Below are 22,373 nucleotides of genomic sequence, written 5' to 3'. Positions count from 1 at the left end.
TCTTCCTCTCTCCCTCTCTTTCTTCTATTCTTTCTTTTAAAATTCTTTTTTTTTGGTGATGGGGATTGAGCACAGAGCCTTGCACAAACATAACACAACCACCTACCTATACCCCCAGCCTTGTTGTTTTTTCTAATTATAAAATACATGTTCATAAAATCTGGTCTTATAAATTTTAATAGAGATGTAATAATGTACAATATGAATGCAGCAATGCTAACTGCTATAATTTTACAGAGGGGTGGTGTGCCCAGAACTAGCCTAATGTTCAAAACCAATATGAACTAGTCCAAAGATAACACTGGTCTTTCAAGGAATCACTTGAGGCTCTACTCCTAAAAGCCAAAAGAAACTGGCTCTAGATTATCTTCAGGATTTTCCTGGAATGTGGGAATTAAAGAAGCCTAAAATAATCTCTCTGGATTCACAAAAATTCATAAAAATCTGAATATAGTAAGTAATATGGACCACTGGATGGGTATTCATCTTATAGGTGTGCATATTCATTATAGATTAGGGCATATTTATAGATAAATTTATTTTCATCAGGAATCACTTTGATTAGATTAATTTTCACATAAATGGACTAAATGGACTACATGGACTAAATGGACTAAAACTGAACTCAGAATCTAAGTGTCAAACACTGTTGGGTAGGTTATATATTAGGGCATCATGATGTATAGATTAAGAACAAGAGCTTTAAAATCAATCAGAACTGATATGAAACTTAGCTATGACCCACTATAACTGTGTGACCTTGAGAAAGTTACCCGGTCTAAGATTTAGGAAAATAGACATAACACCTGTGAGAATCAAATATAAAAATTAATATATGAAAGACTAACATTAACTGGCAGCCACCATGGTACCACTTCATATAGAAATTGACTGTCCCAGAACAATTAATATTTTTAATTAACTTTATAAACTATAAAAATACACCTGTTCATTATAGTTATGGTTTGTATCTAGATGTCCCCCCAAAGCCTCTTGCACTCATAGGTGGGGCTTTATAGAGCTGGCTGGATCTAGGTGTTCGATACTGAGATTAAGGGTGTGTGGTACTAAATTAATCCACTCATCAGAATTAGCATTGTTCTGGGTGTGGTTAATGGGAAGGCCCACTCTGGGTGTGGGGCATCAGCCAAAAGGCTTGTAGCCTGGATAGGATAAAAGGGAAAGGGAGGCCTGCTTCTGCTTCTGCTACTGTTGCTTGCTGCCTTCTGCCTACCACACCATGAATTGTTTCTCCTGTGCCACACCCCTCTGCCATGCCACCCTCCCTTGGAGCCAGATGATTATAGACTAAACTCTCTACAAATTGTGAGCTGAAGTAAATCTTTCCTCCTTTAACATGTGGGTGTTGGGTATTTTGTCCTAGCAATAAGAAAAGCAACTAAGACAATTACAGAGAATTTAGAAAGTTCTGATAAACACTAATTTTAATCTCACAGTCTAGAAGTAACTAAAATCATGAATTTTCAAAAGTGTCTTTTGCAACTGGCCCAATTTAAAAAAAAGATCAGATTTGAGGAGTGAAATATATGTTAAGTTTTTAGTTTCATTTTCAGGTTTCTTTTCCTTGTGCAAAATAAAGCAAAGAAAACAAGGTTTAGAGCTATCTGGAGTGTTCTTCTATGCATCTTATTTACTCATTAAGGATCACATCTATGAAAAGGTTTCACATTCCCCTCAAGTCCACAGTCTCTCCTTCCTTTGACCCCCTCCCTCATTATGGGGTGTAGATTCTCATGCAGCACATCCCATACCCTGGGGTATAGCTCTGCATGTTCTTTTCTCACCAGTCAGTCTCCTACTTCTTACTTTGCTCTAACTCCTAGACCTGAGCCATTTTAACCTGATGATAGCAAACATCCTGAAATTATACACAAAATCAGTGTGCCTGCATAAACAAATACATTTTCCCTAAAAGAACCTACAGTTTGACAGATTCTCATCAAATTCTCAAAAGAGGTCTGAGAGTCAAAAAAGATAAGGAACTCTATCATAGGGAAAAGACTGTGTTTTACTTATCATTAGATAGTCTAGTGTTTGACATCTTTATTTTGCAAATGAATACAAAATTTTGATGTTAATTTTTATTAATGAATTATAAAATCAATTTAAGATTTTTTAAAGGAATTTTTAAAAACATTTTCCTCTTTGGTCCTCTAGTCTTTTTGTGGTGGGTTCTTACAGTCTTAATGTGAAAATACTGTTTTTGAAAGTAGAATGGTGGTTGCTAGAGTCTGGGGAGACAGGGATGGAGAGTTGCATTTGGAAGTAGGGCAGGGAGGTTGTGTTTGGAAAGGCAAAAATTCTAGAGATGCATGATCTTTATGTAAATTCAGTTAATACTATTGAACTGTTATGTGTACTTTACCACCACAACAAAAAGTATTCTCATGCAATATTAATCACTTACTACATAACAAACTCTTACACACTAGCTAGATTTTGAGATGTCAGAAATTTTTCAGATATAAAAAAAGAAAGACAAAAGAAATCCTAACCCTAGTCTATATACATTGTTGATTTTGGAACACAAAGACAAATTAATATAGGGTAACTTAATTATAAATCTTGTCCAGGGCCGGGGATTTAGCTCAGTGGTTTCGCCACCTGCTGCGCAAGCTCAAGGACCCAAATTCAATCCCTGGTACCCCCCCCTAAAAAAAAAATCTTGTCCAAACAGATGATTATTATCTTATAAAAAGAAGTAAAAAAAAATTGCTTATGGACCTCATTTTATCTGTGTGAAGTACATTAAACTTTTTCTAGGTACCAAGTCACTACTCAGGGCATAAATGATAATTTACCCCATTTAAAAAAAATCAATTTATGAGGGCTGGGGATTTAGCTCCGTGGTTCTGCCACCTGCCCTGCAAGTGCAAGGTCCCAAGTTCGATCCCCAGTACCAAAAAAAAAATCAATTTATGATCAATATGTATAATGTAAACATTCTGGAACTTGCAATACACATTTCAAAGTACCAGAAGAACATTTTAATTAATGAATACCTGGCAAGTATTGTTAAAACTTTGAAATATACTATATCCCAAAACTACTTTAAAAAAGAAAAAGCAAGCAGACTGTGCACCTCTGCCATCCTCTTGCTGTTGATCTTACAAGAACAGCCTTCTAGCCCAGCCCAACTGAACAGATCCAAGTGGACCTAAGTTGCAGTGGCACCAGCCAAATGACCAACCTGATCATGGACAACAGGCCAATGCCCCAGGAGAGAAGGTAAGTCCCAAAGTCAGCAGCTTCAGGGAAAAATAACTGAACCAGCCAGCAGTGCTAGCTACAAGAAAAGCCTACAGCTATTATAAACTACAAAAAGAGCATGGGACTTTATACCAAAAGTGACTCCTTCATGACAGGCTAGAGTTAGACAAGAAACCCAATGCAGTGCCTGCCATATCACCAGTCAATGTTTAATCCATTAATCCTTTAAGGCTCCATTTTGGGGACGGGTTGTTTCAGATGGGGCCACAGAATAACTATAGTGCAACTCCACTTCAGAGTTTCCAGTATTACCCTTCCATAGTGACTGGATGAGAGATAGCTAGGGGAGATACCCACAGAGACACCCTGAGAAGTTTAAACTCAGTCCAGGAAGGATACAGTCCCTTCCTTCCACAGAGAGAAATCAGGTATGGCTTGTGTGATTTTCAGGGAAGGCTGGATCTGAAAGTGTTGACATTAAATCCAACAATCTGCTTAAATCCATGGCCTGCAGCCTACAACCAGCAGAGACCAGACAGCTGACTGCTTTTCCTATCTACCAAAGTCAGCAAGGATATACTTGGATTGGAATATATGAACAGAAGGGCCCTGGGGACAGGGAGGGCACTTTATGAACCCACAGGCTCTAAAGCTAAAAGGAGAAAATCATGACTTCCTGGACACCAGGAAGATACAACTCACTCAAAAACCTAGGGGAATTCTTTAATCAACCCAATTTTCTTTCTTTCTTTCTTTCTTTTTTGGTTTTTTGTTTGAGATTTACTTACTCTCTTTTCTTTCTACTTTCTTTACTCCTTTTCACTTTTTTCCCTCTTTTTCATTCTTTTTCCTTTTGTTCTTTTCTGTTACTGTTATTTACTATTAATCTCCTTTTACTCAATAGGATCAGTATCTCATTTTTCTCTCTCCTTTCTCATGTTCCATTGATTAATATTGCAAATACTATTTTTCTAATTTTCTAGGTGCCCACTCTATCTTTATTAGTATAACCAATAAGTTTTATGAATCTTTAGATAGTTAATTCTATGCTATTACTATTGAAAACTATTCTATTCTTAGTGGAGGTAAAATGGCTCCATTTAGTATATACTTACTTAAGTGTTTATATTATAATTATAGATCTATTTTATATGGTTAAGGATGGTGCATTATTAGTTCTTAGGACATGTCAATATCCAGTGTGTCTTTGATGCTATTATTGTTACTGATTTTATTACTATAGCCAAAATGACATAGTTATTGCTATCAATTAGTTTTCTCTGTATTCCAGAGATTGTCTAGATAGTCTTGGTATCATTAAGGATACCATGGCCCACTTCTGGAGAACTGGGTACTGAGCCAAATATACTACAGCTCCCCTTCCAAATAAATGAAGATGTTGAGATTCTGGGACACAGGCAAAGGTCTATTGTTAGTTATGCCCAGAGAGCACCCTGGAAAGCAGATACTAACTAAAGAGATCTCTACATTTGCAACAAAGTCTTCCAGTATAAACAACTTGCAAGCCTCAGTACACAAACATAAATAAACAAAAATAAAATAGAAACATGAAAGGACAAGGCAAGAAAGTCCCTCTAAAAACTTCCAACTCCTCCCCCAAAGCTGATTCATAGGACATCAAGAGTCAAAGCCACACAGCTTACTATTAAAAAATAATGTGGGACATTTTTAAAAAAAGACAGATCAATAAGGTGTTTGGAGAGTTCAAAGAAGATATAACTGAACAGATAATGGACCTAATAGAACAATCAGTGAGGAGACAGAAGACAATAATAAAAAGCTAGCTGAGCTAAATAAAATGACATAAAACATAAATGTCCAATGTAGAAAAGAATTATACTCCATGAAAAAATACCAAACAGAAATTCTTGAGATTAAAATTCTAATGAGTGACCAATACAAGGACAGAGTGTCACAGCCAGAAGACAAGGCTGTTGTCAATAACCAATTGTAGAGAGACACCTTAAAAACAAGAAGAGAATATGAAAAGTGGGTCCAACAGCTGCTAGATGAAACAGAGACTAATCTAAGATTAATAGGAATTAGTGAAAAATCAAAAGACAACACAAATGGCAAAAAAAAACCCCTGTTTACTAAAATGATAGCAGAAAAATTTCCAAATGATTAGTGAGGCATAATAAACCCCAAATAACCATGATCAGAAAAGAACCTTTCTATGACTCATCATGTCAATATCCTGGAAGTCCAACAAAAGAACAGAATCTTAAAAGTGATTAGATAAAACCAATAAATCACTTATAAAGGAAAACCCATTAGAATTACAGCAAACTTGTAAACACAGACCTTAAAGGTCAGTAGAACTTGGAGTATTTCATGCCCTAAAAGAAAACAATCTTTAACCCAGACTGACATATCCTGCAAAACTATCTTTCAAAACTGATGGAGATCATGTTAAGTGAAACAAATCAAACACACAAGCTTAAATATTGCATGTTTCCCTTACATATGAGAAAAAAAAATAAAGAGCAAAATAAAAGGTAGATAATAGGAACTAGGGAGATAAATCTCTCAAAACAGAAGGGGAGCAAGAGGTGGAGAAAAGTGGGGAGGGGATTAAAAAAGGATTTAAGATGTATTCTATACAGGTAGCAACTCCCTAGGAGGAATGTAAACGTTATGTACTATAAAGCATTTAGAAAAGAAATTATTAAAAATTTGATGGACAAATAAGATTTTTTTTTAAAGGAAGTGTTTATTTTTATTTATTTACTTTTTTTTTTTGGTACCAGGGATCGAATTTCAATCATACGGACTTAATAGATAACTACACTGTTTGACCCAACAACAACAGAATACATATTTTTCTTAGCAGCACATGAGACTTTCTCCAAAATAGACCACATACTAGCCAATAAAGCACTGTTAAGCAAATTCAAAAGAATCAAAGTTGTACCATGCATATTATCAGATTATACCACAATGAAACTAGAAATTAATAACAAAAGAAACCACAGAAATTATGCAAATGCATAGAAATTAAACAATACACCCTTGAATAATCAATAGGTCACAGGAGAAATCAAGAAACAAAGATCGTTGAACTAGATGACAATGCCAGTACCACAAACCAGAACTTACGGAACACAATGAAAGCAGTCTTAAGAGGGACATTTATAGCTGTGAATGTCCATATCACAAAAACAGAACAAGCCCAAATAAATAATCTAATGATGCATCTCAAGGTCCCAGAAAAACAAGAACCATCTAAATCCAAAGCTAGGACAAGGATGAAAATTATAAAGGTCAGAGCAGAAATCAGTGAAATGGAGACTGAAGACACAAAGAATTAATGAACTGAAGAGCCAGTTCTTTGAAAAATTAAATAAAACAAACCCTTAGCCAATCTTACAAAAAAAAAAAAAAGGAAAGACCCAAATCAATGCACTTACAAATGAAAAGGGTGAAATAACAACAGACACTGCTGAAATTCAAAAGATTATTAGAAACAACTACACAAAGCTATATTCCAGGGTCGGGGATTTAGCTCAGGGGTTCCGCTGCCTGCCTTGCAAGTGTAAGGTCCTGAGTTTAATCCCTGGCACCAAAAAAACCCCCCCAAAAAACCAAAAACTATACGCCAATAAATTGGAGAACTCACATGAAAGGGATATATTCCTAGATACATATGAATTACCAAAGCTGAACCAAGGAGATTTAAAAATCTTGAATAATCCAATAACATGCAATGAAATTGAAGCAGTTATTTAAAAATCACCAACTAAGAAAATCTTGGGTCCTCATGGATTCACTGCCAAATTCTACAAGAACTTCCAAGATCTAATGCCAATAGTCCTCAAACTCTTCAATAAAATCAAAAGAAAAGGAGTACTTCCAAAGTGATTCCTGGAAGCTAGCATTATTCTGAATGCAAAAACCACACAAGGATCCAAACAAAATAGAGAACATCAGGCCAATCTCTTTAATGAACATGGATTTAAAAATCCTCAACAAGATACTGGTAAACAGAATGCAAGAAATAAATCAAAAAGATCATACATTATGACCAAGTAGGCTTCATCCTATGGGTGCAGGGATGGTCCAACATATACTACTCAATAAATGTAAGGTATCACAAATAGAAACAAGGATGAAAATCACATGATCATTTCAACATATGCAGAAAATGCCTGACAAAATTCAACATCCTTTCATGATAAAAATAGTCATAGAAGGACCTTATCTCAATTTGATAAAAACTACATACGACAAACCTACTACCAACATCATATTAAATGGGGCAAAACTGAAAGCTTTCCCTTTAAATTCAGAAACAAGACAAGGATGTCCACCATCACCACTTCTGTTCAACACAGTCCTTTGAAACGTTAGCCAGAGCAATCAGGAAGAGAAAGAAATAAAAGGGATTTGGATAGAAAAGGAAAAAGTCAGATTACCATTATTTGGAGATGACATGATCTTCTACACGGAAGACACCAAAAATTTCACCAATAGATTCTAGAATTAATAACCAAATTCAGCAATGTAGCAGGATACAAAATCAACACACAAAAATCAATAGCATTCCTATATACTGATAATGAACTCACTGAGAAGAAATTAGAAAAACACCATTCACAATAGCATCAAGAAATATTAAACACTTAAGACTTTATGTAACCAAAAAAGTGAAAGATCTCTACAACAAAAACTATGTATCACCTGTTCCTAGATAGGCAGAAGCCATACTTCCAAAACTCATATACAGATATAAAACAATCTCAGTCAAAATACCAACAACATTCCTCACAGAACTAGAGAAAACAATCCTAAAATTCATATGAAACCAGAAGAGACCCAGAGAAGCAAAAGCAATCCAGTTAACAAGAGGCATCACAATCCTGGATTTGAAGTCATATTACAAAGCTATAGTGATAAAAACAGCATGGTACCGGCATAAAAACAGACATGTGTATCAATGTAACAGAACAGAGGGGCACAATCACCTATTTGGTGTTTGGTAAACAGGCCAAAAACATATACTACAGAAAAGATAGCTCTTAAACAAATGGTGCTGGGGAAACTGGCTATCAAGATGCAAAAAATGGAATGCAGACTCATATATCTCACCCTGTACCAAACTAAAATCAAAATAAATCAAAGATCTAAAACAAGGGCTGGGGATTTAGCTCAGTGGTTCCTGCACCTGCCTTGAAAGTACAAGGTCCCGAGTTCAATCCCTGGTACAAAAACAAACAAACAAACAAAGATCTAAAGCAGAAACATTCTTCTAAAAGATACAATAGTAAAACTCTTGAAGTCAGAGCAAAGCCAAGCTCTTCCTTTCTTTCTTTCTTTCTTTTTCCTTAAATTATTTTATTGGTACATTTTAGGTATACAATACGTTTACATTTATCATTGGGTGTTGTATCTTGGTTCTTATTTTTCCCTATTCCCTGTCCTCCCTTCACCACCTCCACCCTTCCCTATTTACAAAGACTTTGTTTCCATTTTTTCCTCATAATTTTTCTTTTCCCTTCTTTCTTTTCCCCTTCCCCTCCCACTTCCCCTATCCCTTTGGAACTTTTCTTCCTATTTCAAATTATCAATTATTCGTTTTAATCATTTTAATTCTTATTTACACTATCAGTTTCTCACACTAGAGAAACTATTCGGTATTTACACATGTGTCCTATTTATTTCACTTAAGAGTATGGCCTCAATATGCATCCATTTAGCTACAAATGTCTCTAGTTTTTCATTCTTTATGGCTGAGTAGTACTCCATTTTATAAAAAAACCACATCTTCTTTATCCAGTTTCCAGTTGATGGGCACTTGGGCTGTTTCCAAGCTTTAGCTATTACAAACTGTGCCGTTATAAACATAGGTACACATATATCTCTGTGGTATGATTCTTTTAATTCTTTTGGGAAGATACTCAGCAGGGAAATAGCTGAGTCAAATGGGACCTCTAGTCCTAGTTCTTTGAGGTATCTCCATACTGATTTCCACAGTGTACCAGTCTGCACTCCCACCAACAATGGAGAAGGGTTCCTTTCTCCCCACACCCCTGCCAGCATTTGTTATTGGTTGATTTCTTGATAGCAGCCATTCTTTCTGGGGTGAGGTAGCCAAGCTCTTTCTAAATAGAACCCCAATGGCACAAGAAATAGTACAAAGAATCTGCAAATGGGATCATATCAAATTAAAAAGCTTTTGCACAGCAAAAGAAACAAACAACAGAGTGAAAAGACAACACACAGAATGTGAAAAAAACATTGTCAGTTATTCCTCAGAGAATTAATATCTAATATATACAAAGAACTCAAAAAAATCAGACCCCCCCCAAAATAAATGACCCAATCAAAAAATAGGCAACAGAAATGAACAAGACATTTCCCAGATAAAGAAGTACAAATGACCAATAAATGCAAGAAAAAAATGTTCAACATTACTGGCCATTAAAGAAATGTAAAGTAAAATAACACTGAGATTCCATCTTATTCAAGAAAAAATGACCATCATCAAGAAATCAAAAAACAAATGCTGGCAACCCTCCTACATTGTTGATACGAATGTAAACTAATGCATGCCCATGTTTATAGCAGCACAATTCATAACAGCTAAATCTTGGAAGCTGCCTGCCTATCAACAGATGAATGGATAAAGAAAATGTGGTATTAAAAAACCATGGAGTAGTACTCTGCCATAGGAAAGATAAACTTCAGTCATTTGTAGTAAAATGCATGCACCTTGAGAATATAATTTTTGATTGTGTTTTTTTTTGGGGGGAGGGGAGTTGAGACAGGGTCTCACTACATAGTTCAGGCTATTCTTGAACTCACTATGTGGCCCAAGCTAGCCCTGCCTCAGCCTCCAAAGTGCTGGGATTATAGGTTTGCACCTCCACACCTTGCTAGAAACCATAATTTTAAATGAAATAAATCAGACACACAAGCTTAAATATCACATAGTTTCTCTTTTATGAGAAACCTAAAATATAAATAAAGAGCAAAATAAAAGGTAATAGGAAGTAAGGACATGGATCATTTTGAAATGGGAAGATCAAGAGATGGATGGAGGGAGAGAAGGAGAGGAGGGAAAGGGGATAAAAAAATTGAGATGTGTTAAGTACATGTACCAACTCCCCACAATAAATGTAATCATTATGTACTGTAAATATATACTAATAAAAAATTTCTTTAAAACACTCCAGCAGCAGGTGTCCATATTATTTGGAATAAAATACAAAATCCTCTTCATGAAAAAGAAATAAAGAGAATTTGTTATAAAAAAGAAAAAGTAATGATTACAGAAGATTATTTTCATGCCATCTTACTTCCACCTCATAATTGATAGTCTACCTCATTAAAGAAAATGTCTCAGACTCTACTAAGGTTACAAATACATTAAAAATATCCATAGTAATGAGGCTATCTTTATACTTCTAAATAACATGTATGTCTCATCAAAAACTTGATTCCCAGCCTTTGATAATCAAAGATCAGAGACATGGCTTGGATAACTAGTAAATAACTGATTTGCAAGGACATTTAAATTTTCCTTATCTTCCCGGAAGTCCTTATCACATGTGACAGAGATCTGCGACTATTTCTCCAGTGAAATCTAGGTAAATCTTTAGAAACGGATTCAATATAAAGGGTAACTGCTAATATTTAAATTCTGTATCATAGAAATGACACTTACTACCATATTGAATTATTTTGCATTTCATGTAAGCTATTATGTTTATTGCTCTGACTTTAATATTATTTTTTTTTTTGGTATCAGGATTTGAACCTGGGACTTTGTACATGCGAGGCAGGTGCCAGAACCACTGAGCTAAATCCCCAGTCCTCTGACTTTAATATTAAGTAAGTAGCAGAATATAAAATTCTCCCATCACCATATTTACCAAATATTCAATTTTTCTAATATTTACTCTTACTCAATAAACATCCAGAGCTGCCATCAACCAGAGCTGTACACGCTGAAATGCAATCAACCAAACAGCCATGTACTATCTAAACTGACTTAACTGCTACAGCTTTTCTAGAACAGATTTGTATCACCATTTTCTCAAAGTGTCTTTATGTTTTTGTAAATATACTGATTTTGATAACATTCTGAAAATTCAATTTAAGGTTCTGATCTCTTGTGGGAATTTTATAAATTATTCTTTAAGACATAAATATGCTTGCCTGTCATCAAATTTGGTTGTTTTGTATAGCAACATCAGCATAACAAAGAAAGCATAAATTACTTTAAACTTCTAAGATTTACCTGAAATGGGAATATTCTGTGAAACTGATAACTGCACATCTCCTGTTCCTGGCGGCATGTCAACAACTAAATAGTCCAGTTGTCCCCAATCTACCTAAAAACCAAGATGAAATAAATAACATTATTGTATAACAATTACAGTGAATAATGATATGAACAAAATTAGTGTTAATAACAAATCTAAAATAATAACTATCATAAGTCATCACCAGGTGCCTGGCACTAAGGTGCTGAGGACTAAGGATACAGGAATGAGTAAGTGTCAGTTACTGTCACTAGTAGATCTTTGAATGATAAGCTTAAACTGAGACAGAAGAGCCCAATGCTCCCCAAAAGGTACTTTTATCCTGTAGCTTCCCCAAACACCTGGTAGGCAGACTGGCTGTTTCAGGTGCTGCACTGATAACTCTCAGAGGTGTTTGCTTTGGCTATAGAGGTTTCAGTTGCTGACCTATCCCAGATGACTCTGACCTGCGGCCCTTCTGGATAATTTGGGCCCTCTGTAGCTGTCCTCATTTGCAAGGGGATCTTCCCCACCTAGACCAAAAAGAAAGCCTGACACTGCACATGCACATGCCTACCTGTTCTCCTTTATAAGAAACCTCCCCACATCCATAGTGGGTTCAGCCTGTGTGCTGTTCCACCTTATGCTCCAGCATAATTCTTAAGGAAGCCTCTTCCAGATGACATATTCATGCCTGTTTGTGATTTCTATGTCATGTAGAGCATGCTGAGCTGGCACCAAAAAGCCAGTGGCACCAAAAGCTACCAGCATCCTGGGCTGCTAACACTGAAGGTGGCTAACACAAGAGAACTATGGAAGAGAATGAAGAACAGGTGGCAGCCACCACTTCCTGAGACCAAAAGAGTTCTTGAGGCCTGCAGATAGCTGCATGCTCCATCTGGAAAGGAGGGCTGTTAATAACAAAAAAGCTAACAGCCACTGGCATTAAAAGTCCAGGGTTGTTAACCTTAAAAGAGTGAAATTTTGCCAATTAGTAATCTATGAGAATTGAACACCACACTCATCTGATGGGAGAACCTCGGAAGCCAGTATGGGGACCTTCCCTTGACAGGGCCCTGAAAAAGAGGGTAGAAAATTGTGACAGTTGTCAGCAGGCTCATGTCTCTTTCCACCTTACACATGGCTAAGAGCTCATACTAGCCAGTGACAAGATTTCCAGATGACTGATCCCTATGTACACACAATAGTGATGAACCCATTTCACAGTGGTCTTCTAGTCAGGACAAATTATTCATTTTCCCAAGATACAGTATAGCACATATTTTGTCTAAGAAGGTCCTATCTTTTTGTCCCATGTGGTTTTTTGTTTTGATATAGATAGATAGATAATATATTTCTGTGTATATATAATTATTTTTCCTTTATTAAAATAAAACACTAATAATGAAAACTAAAACTAAATAATAACAAAATATCTCAATACTGGCCATTCCACCACTCCCAGCCCTGAGGAAGGGGCTTCTGGGATACCTTTCCACTGCTCCCAGCCCAGAGGAAGGGGCTTCTGGGCTGCTGTTCCACCACTCCCCAGCCCAGAGGAAGAGGCTTCCAGGCCACCCTTCCACCACTCCCAGCCCAGAGGTAGGGGCTACCGGGCCAGCATTCCACCACTCCCAGCTCAGAGGAAGTGAGCCACACCGGCGCCAACAGGACCCCTCCCCCCTCCCCAGGTCAAAATGAGAAGACATGTAAACAAGTCCAAAACCAAACTTCCAGATCACCTACAGCAACCCCAAAGGGAAATGAGATAGAATACTGTGATACTCAACCAACTGGATTTCCTGAACTGGCAACAATAGAGGATCTGGAAAAAATGAAATGAGAAATAATTTCTCACATAACATCAGAGATTGTGCTCATAGTGCAAGACATGATTAATAAATCAAGAGAGGAACTGAGGAACATGATGGAATCCCAACATAGAAAACAAATGGAATCCATAAAACAGATGCAAATAGATTTCCAGGAGATCAAAAACTCCACTGAAAGTCTATACAGCAGAATGAGCCAATGTGAGGACAGAATTTCAGATATAGAAGAAAAGATTGCAATTATAGACCAGGAAAAGAAAAATTGCTTCAAAATTGTAAGGGACCACAAGAAATCAATCCAGCACCTGCTAGACAATGCAAAGAAGAATAACATAAGACTGATTGGAGTCAATGAAGAAACAGGAGAGAGTGCAGATGACATAAAAAAACTGTTCACAGAAGTAATGGCAAAAAAACTTCCCAAGCAGGGGAAAAGAACTTGACATACAGGTAAGTAAGGCATGTAGGACTCCAAATAGCCTTGATCAAAAAAAATTCTACACATAGGCATATAATTGTTAAGATTCCAGAAACGCAACAGAAGAACAAAGTTCTACAAGCAGTCAGAGAAAAGAAACAAAGCACATACAAAGGATAACCCATCACAATCACAGCAGACTTCTTAACACAAACACTCAAGCCAAGAAGAGCTTGGAGTGACATATTCCAAGCCCTAAAGGAAAACAGCCTCCAACCCAAATTGATGTACCCTGCAAAACTATCTCTAAAAATTGATGGAGAAATAAGATACATTCATGACAAAGAGTAGCTTAGAAACTTCATGAATACCAAACCAGCACTCCAAAAACTTTTAGACAATACCCTAGGAACAGACATTGAAGATCACAACCCCAGGAAGCAAAGTAGAATGAACCCATCGGGCACGACAAGAAATTAAATGTAAAGGGGGAGAACCCAACAAAAAGAAAAAGTCATGACAATGATAACTCAATATGTATCAGTTATAACCATCAATGTTAATGGTCTCAATTCACCAATCAAAAGAAACAGACTGGCAGAATGGGTCAAGAAGCAAAATCCAACAATATGTTGCATACAAGAAAAACACTTAATTCAAAATGAAACTCATAGACTGAAAGTTAAAGGGTGGAAAACAATACTCCATGTGATGGGAATCCAAAAAGAAGCAGGAGTAGCTATTCTCTTTGCAGATCAAGTAGATTTCAAACCAACACTGATGAACAGAGACAAAGAAGGACACTACATCCTTGTAAAGGGAAGAATCCAAGAGGAAGAGATGACAATCATAAATATCTATGCACCAAATACTAGTGCGCCCAATTAAATAAAACAATTACTAATGGACATGAAAAGTCATATATGCACTAATACAATTGTAGTGGAGGACATCAATACCCCACTGCCACAAATAGATAGATGAACTAGACTAAAAATAAGTAATGAAATACTAGAACTCAATTGAACTCTTGAACAAATGAACTTAGATGTTCACAGAGTGTTCCACCCCACAAAATCAGAATACACATTCTTTTCAGCTGCACACAGGTCGTTCTCCAAGATAGAACACATACTCGCTCACAGAACATGTTTAGGTAAGTGCAAAGGAATTGAAGTTATCCTTGTATATTATCAGACCATAGTGTGATGAAACTGGAGATCCACAGCAAAAGAAACTGCAAAAATTTCATAAACACATGGAAATTGAACAACACACTTCTGAATAACCAATGGGTCACAGAGGAAATTAAACAAGAAACCAGACAGTTCCTTCCAATCAATGACAATGACAATACAACATATCAGAATCTACGGGACACAATGAAAGCAGTCTTACGAGGGAAATTCATAGCAGTAAATACACATATTAGGAAAACAGAGCAAGCCCAATTAAACAATCTGATGCTGCACCTCAACCTTCTAGAAAAAGAAGAGCAGGACAACCCCAAAGCTCATACAAGGGAGGAAATTATAAACAACAGAGTAAAAATCGATGCAATGGAGACTAAGAGAACGATACAAAAAATCAATGAAGCCAAGAGTTGGTTCTTCAAAGGAATAAACAAAATTGACAAACCCTTAGCCAACCTTATCAAAAAAGGAAAGAAAAGGCCCAAATCCATACAATTAGGAATGAAAAGGGTGAAATTACAACAGACCCAGCAGAAATCCAGAAGATCATCAATACCTTCTTAGAGAACCTATATGCCAATAAGATGGAAAACACAGAAGAAATGGACAGATTCCTAGACACATATGAATTACCAAAGTTGAACGAAGAAGGCCTAATAGTTCCAAACAACCCAATATCAACCAATGAAATTGAAAATGTAATTGAAAACTTACCAACTAAGAAAAGCCCAGGTACTGATGGCTTCACTGCTGAATTCTACAAGACATTTAGAAAGGAACTGCTGCCACTACTGTTTAAACTCTTCAGTGAAATGGAAAGGGAAGCAATACTCCCAAATTCATTCCTGGAAGCAAGCATCACCTCGATCCCCAAAACAGAGAAAGACTCAACCAAAAAAAGAAAACTATAGGTCAATCTCACTAATGAACATAGATGCAAAAATCCTTAATAAGGTACTGGCAAACAGAATGCAGAAGATCATCAAGAAGATCATACACCCTGACCAAGGGGGATTCATCTCAGGGATGCAGGGATGGTTCAACATACGCAAATCTATCAGTGTAATACACTATATCTATATAGCCAAGGACAAAAACCTTATGATTATCTCCATAGATGCAGAAAAAGCATTTGACAAAATCCAACACGCGTTTATGATAAAAACCCTACAAAAAATTGCAATAGACCATCTCTATCTCAATCTGATAAAAGCCATCTAGGAAAAACCAACAGCCAATATCATACTAAATGGTCAATAAATGAAATCCTTCACACCAATATCAGGAACAAGACAAGGATGTCCACTATCACAACTCCTGTTCAATATAGTTTTAGAAACATTAGCCATGGCAATTAGACAAGAGAAAGGAATGAAGATAGGAAACGAAGTCAAATTGTCATTATTATTTGCAGATGACATGATACTCTATATAGAAGACCCCAGGAACTCTACCAAAAGTCTTTTAGACTTAATAACCAAATTCAGTAAAGTAACTGGATACAAGGTCAACACACAAAAATCAATAGCTTTTCTCTACACGAATGACAAACTCACTGAGAGAGAAATAGGGCAAACAATTCCTTTTACAATAGCATCCAAAAAACTGAAGTACCTAGGAATCGACCTAACAAAAGAAATCAAAGACCTCTTCTCTCTGAAAACTATAGCACTCTGAAAAGAGAGATTGAAGATGATATCAGAAAATAGAAAGACATCCCTTGCTCCTGGGTAAGAAGGATCAACATAGTGAAAATGGCCATACTTCCAAAACTGCTATATAGATTCAATGCAATCCCAATTGAAATCCCAGGAGCATACTTCATGGACCTTGAGAAAACAATCCAAAACTTGATTTGGAATAAGAAGAGACCCAGAATAGCAAAAGCAATTCTAGGTAACAGAGACATGGCAGGGGGCATCACAATCCCCAACTTGACACTATACTACAAAGCTACTGTGATAAAAACAGCATGGTACTGGCAAAGAAACAGACCTGAGGACTAGAGGAACAGATTAGAAGATGCCGAAACAACTCCAGACGCACTCAGCCATCTCAACTTTGATAAAGGAGCCAAACACCCTCACTGGAGGAAAGATAGCCTCTTTAATAAATGGTGCTGGAAAAATTGGGTTTCAATTTGCCAAAGACTAAAACTAGACCTGTATCTCTCACTATGCACTAAAGTAATATTGAAATGGATTAAAGATCTAAATATTAAAATAGAAATGCTGAACCAGCTGGAACAAAGGTTAGGTAGAACTCCTGAAGACATTGGTGCAGCAAAAGATTTTATGAACAAAACCTCAGTTGCCCGTGAACTAGCACAATCAACAAATGGGATCTCTTCTTATTAAAAAGCTTCTGCACAGCAAGAGAAACCACCAGCAGTGTGAAGAGACAACCCACAATGTGGGAAAATATCTGCACCTGATGTTCCTTGGACAAAGGCCTACTATCTCGAATCTACATAGAACTTAAAAAGGTCAAACCTCCCAAATGTAAAGACCTGATCCAAAAATGAGCATCTGAAATGAACAGACATTTCTCCCACAAAGAAGTAGAAATAGCAAATAAATATATGAAAAAATGTTCAACATCGCTGGTCATTGGAGTGATGCAAATGAAAACAATGCTGAGATTCCACCTCACCCCAGAAAGAATGGCTGCTATCATGAAATCAACCAATAACAAATGCTGGCGGGGCTGTGGGGAAAGAGGAAGCCTGCTCCACTGCTGGTGGGAGTGTAGACTGGTGCAACCACTGTGGAAATCAGTATGGAGATACCTCAAAGAACTAGCACTGGAAGTCCCATATGACCCAGCTATTCCCCTGCTGGGTATCTTCCCCAAAGAATTAAAAAAATCATACCACAGTGATATATGTGCACCCATGTTCATAGCAGCACAGTTTGTAATAGCTAAAACTTGGAAACAGCGAAAATGCCCATTAACTGGAGATTGGATAAAGAAAATGTGTTTTGGGTTTTTTTGGTACCGGGGATCGAACTCAGGTCCTTGTGCTTGCAGAGCAGGTGGCAAAAACCACTGAGCTAAATCCCCAGCCCAAAAATGTGGGTTTTAAAAAATAAAATGGAGTACTACTCAGCCATAAAAAATGAGAAATTAGAGACATTTATAGCTAAATGGATGCACATTGAGGCAATACTCTTAAGTGAAATAAATAGGACACACATGTGTAAATACCAAATAGTTTCTTTAGTGTGAGAAACTGAAAGTGTAAATAAGGACTAAAAGGTATAATAGATAATGTGAAATAGGAAGAAAAGGAGCAAAGGGGAAGTGGGAGGGGTAGGGAAAAGGAAAGAAGGGAATAGAATTAATATGAGAAAATGGAATAATGGAACCAGAGTCTTTGTAAATAGGGAGGGGTGGAGGGGCTGAAGGGAGGGCAGGGGAAGGGGTAAAAATAACAACCAAGAGAGATTATGTAAAGGTGCAAATTTCCAATGATGAATGTCATTATATTGTATACCTAAAATGTACCAATCATTAAAATGAATAATTGATAATGCAAAATAGGAAGAAAAGGTCCAAAGGAGTAGGGGAAGTGGGAGAGGTAGGGGAAAGAAGGGAAAGGAAAAATTATGAGAAATGGGAAAAATGGAAACAAAGTCTTTGTGAATAAGGAAGGGTGGAGGGGTGAGGGAGGGCAGGTAATGGGGAAATAATAAGAACCAAGATGCATCATGTAAAGGTACAAGTTCCCAATGAGAAATGTAAATGTATTGTATACCTAAAATGTATCAATAAAAGAATTTAAGGAAAAATAAAAATAAATATCTCAATACTACTAACAGTCTGTTTTTTTCTTTCCACACATTTTTAAAAATTCAGCTATATAATCAAATCTGTAGTGCTCAGACTTGATTTAGATAGGCCTTAATGGTATCATTCTCTTTTCTCCCTTAGAAAGTTTTTCCAAGTTCCCTAAGAGTCTCTGTGAAAGGCCTTAGAATCCTCTCAGTTGCCTTAAGTAGAAAGGTGTAATCTTACTTACAGATGCTTCTTTTTCCTCCTCTCTACCCCTAGCTACTGGGCTAAAAATCTTTCAAATGCATCCATGTCTCTCCTCCACTGCCAAGAAGCCAAATGAAACCACCGTCATCTTCACTTTAATAAGCCTCCCAATCACTTTCTCTGCTCCCATCACTGCCTATCCAGTATGTCTCTGACGACAATGAAAACCAGTCCAACTGCGCTTTCTTTGTGTGAAACTCTTGCTTTTAGGATAAAGTCTGAGCTCAGCTCCAGAACATTCTGTCTGATCTTCTTTACTCATCTCTTCTCATTCTTGAGATCCCAGTTTAAAATTCACTTCCTGAGGGAAACTTCTCTCAACATCTACTAGATTAGATATACTGTGAAGACACATTTAGTACCTTCTGTATTTTCAGACACTGAGTTAGGTATTGATAATTAAATAGTATATGTTCCCTGCTCACAGAACTTACAAAATATACAGGATATTAAGCAAATAATCACCCAAATAAATAAAATATTGCCAGTTTCACAAAAATAAGAAACACTGTGAAGACAGTAAAAAGTGCAAAGAAAAGAACTTACTAACTTCGGGACTGGAAAGATCAATATGGCTGGAGAACAGTGAGTGAGAAGCATGTCATTTTACTCTCGTTTCATGATTCATCTTCCTGTAAAACTGAGTTAGAACCCCTTAGTAAGACATGGACACATAGAAGATGCTTGATAAGTTTAATTCAAAGAATGAATGAATAAATGAACACATGCAAAGATTTGAGTTGTTTTAATCTTAGTGGAAACTATGTATATAACACCATATTCTGGTTAAAGAATGTATATTTTTTTCATATAATCATTTTTAAAAAATAAAAATCTTAAAAAAATAAAAATCTTAAATGGGATTAGGTCAAACAGATTCATTCATATACTAATACATCAACTTAGCACATATTTTTTAAAAAATCATTAATTTTATTGGTACATTTTAGGTATACAATATGCTGACATTCATTATTGGGAATTTGTACCTTTACATAATATACCTTGGTTCTTATTTTTTCTCCATTCTCCTGCCTTCCCTTCAACTCTTCCATCCCTTCCTGTTTACAAAGACTTTGTTTCCATTTTTTTCCTTTTCTCATATTTTTTCCTTTCCCCGACCTATACTAATTCCCCTTCCCCTTTGGACCTTTTCTTCCTATTTCACATTATCTATTATACATTTTGATCCATATTTACACTTTCAGTTCTCACACTAGAGAAACTATTTGGTATTTACACATGTGTGTCCTATTTGTTTAAGAGTATGGCCTCAATGTGTACCAATTAAGCTATAAATGTCTCCAGTTTCTCATTCTTTATGGCTAAATCTCCATTTTATAAAAAACAAAAACAAAAAAACCCACATTTTCTTTATCCAGTCTCCAGTTGATGGGCAATTGGGCTGTTTTCAAGCTTTAGCTATTACAAACTGCGCCGCTATGAACATGGGTGCACATATATCCCTGTGGTGCGATTCTTTTAATTCTTTTGGGAAGAAACCCAGAAGGGGGATAGTTGGGTCAAATGGGACCCAACTAATCCTAGTTCTAATCCTAGGTATTTTTTTTTTTTTTTTTTTTTGCAAAGCAAGAATAAAGTTTATCTACAGAAAAAAAGAAAGGGAGAGATACAGAGGCACTCCAATGAGTGGGGGGCCCAGAGCTGGGTGACACTAAGGAAGGCCAGAGGTCCTGTGTTCATGGGGTTGAGGATATGGTCCCTCCCTCTGGGGGCAGCTCCACTCCATCAGTTGGTCTGTCTCCCTAGGGGTTAATTATTGCAATGATTTGGGTGGACAATGTTACAAATTTCAGATGCTGATTGCCTGTAAGTAACATTCTCAGGACATTGCAGAAGTTACTCTTTTCCTAAATTCTAAAGGGCTTGTATCCTTTTTCTGACCTTACAGTGGGGTTCCCATCTATCCCTACAGGGCACAGTCTTTCCCCACAGCAGAGTGAAAGTTCCACAGACTGCCGTCTACCTGGTGCTCAGTGGCTTCTGCTTGAGGAAAATAAGTGGGGTCTTACAACAGGTAGGGCCTTTGGACTGCTTCAGGCACTTGCATGGGGGCCCCAGAAAAGGGCACTGCATCAAAGCCAGAGAGCCGTAGGCTTCGGCCACCAAGTGAGGGTATGACACCACCATGGAATTCTACCTGGAGGTCTCCAGGACTTTGGAAACATGATACGAAATCCACTGCCTGAGTTTTCAACTGATGTGAGCTGTGGTGATCAGCCAGGATGAGGATTTCCATGGCATTCTCCAAGGAGAGGTTGCTGCAGAGGGCATCCTCACACATGTCCTTCAGGCGCTCCAGGGCACACTTGTCAGCAGCTGCCAGCAGATCATGTGCCATTCTGTGGAAGTTTGGAGGCTTCCCGGTGTAAATGAAATGCATCATTTCCTTAAAAACTTCAGGCTTCACATCATTGATTTCAACGATTCTTTTTGCTCTCCTCCATTTCATGTTCAAACATGGCATTAAAAACTGGAGAACGAGCTGCTAAGATCACTTTGTGAACCTGGAATTCCTGGCCAGCCACACACCCACAGCAGTCTGTGAACTGGGAACTTTCCCACAGCCCTCCTAGCTCATCTACAAACCGGCACTTAGGAACCTTCACCAAATTCATGGTATTCTGGTCAGAAATATTGACACAATCTTGTACCACGTCTATCTCGCAGAAAAGGGTAAATTTGTCATCAGGAAGAAGCCCTTTGGCCTCATCCAAAAGAATATCTCTACGGATGAATTTTCTGAATCCCCAGCCATTGCCTTGCACAAATCTAAAAGCTCCTTGACACTTGGTACTTCTGGTTTCCTCTCCCTTGGTATTCAGAATAGAGAATTTGAATTTTGCCCAAGCTTCACTCTTTGGACAGCTGACCAATAACAGGTAAAGGGACAGGTAATCTTTACTTTTCTCATGGAGCCCTGTTGGGTTTACTCGTAAACACCATTTCAGTTTATCATTAGCTCCAGATGAAAAGGGTGAACTTCGAATGGATTCACCCATTTGCCCTTAGTAAAAGCTAAAGTTATGGTGGAAACTACAAGTATACACCTCACTAGAGAAAATTACTGGGTTCCTCCTTCGGACATTCAGATCAAATGGTGGAAGACATTATTTTAGAAAGGATGATCAGAGCCCTAAATGAGAAAACAACTGATGACAGATATCCAAAGGAAAATATTACAGCTAGAAGCCGTAGTAAGTGAAAGAGCCCTAAGATGGGGATATGGCACATTCAAGAAATAGCTAAGAAATCCACACACCCTTTCTAAAATAGTACCCCATAATCATCAGCCTCTCTCTTTCCAACATTGTTTTTCCTCAAAACATGTAACAGTATGTGACACTACATATTGATTCGTCTTTTACGA

The 22,373-nt window shown here is 37.1% G+C and overlaps 1 protein-coding gene and 1 pseudogene across 10 annotated transcripts in view; both read right to left on the bottom strand.

Moving 5' to 3' along the window:
- Nucleotides 1-22,373, bottom strand: part of Nubpl (NUBP iron-sulfur cluster assembly factor, mitochondrial) — a 256,602-nt gene that overhangs the window by 48,159 nt on the left and 186,070 nt on the right. For 9 of the 10 annotated variants that reach the window (XR_002389119.2, XM_087197254.1, XM_087197253.1 and 6 more), the window contains one exon: nt 11,495-11,588. Coding sequence is in view for 9 of the 10 variants with exons in the window: in XM_087197254.1 (XP_087053380.1) it covers nt 11,495-11,588 (94 nt within the window). In the remaining variant the exon portion in view is untranslated. Of the gene's footprint in view, nt 1-11,494; nt 11,589-19,528; nt 19,623-22,373 lie in introns of all 10 variants that reach the window. The other variant, XM_021243884.2, reaches the window with a different exon arrangement.
- On the bottom strand, nt 20,536-22,005 carry LOC110345653 (speckle-type POZ protein pseudogene; annotated as a pseudogene).

Source organism: Heterocephalus glaber, unplaced genomic scaffold, assembly GCF_053883595.1.
Source record: "Heterocephalus glaber isolate CG9 unplaced genomic scaffold, H.glaber_assembly_v1.0 deba00001662, whole genome shotgun sequence".
Lineage (NCBI taxonomy): Eukaryota > Metazoa > Chordata > Mammalia > Rodentia > Bathyergidae > Heterocephalus > Heterocephalus glaber.
Note: the sequence above shows the minus strand (reverse complement) of the source record. Positions and strands in the feature narration are given on the sequence as shown.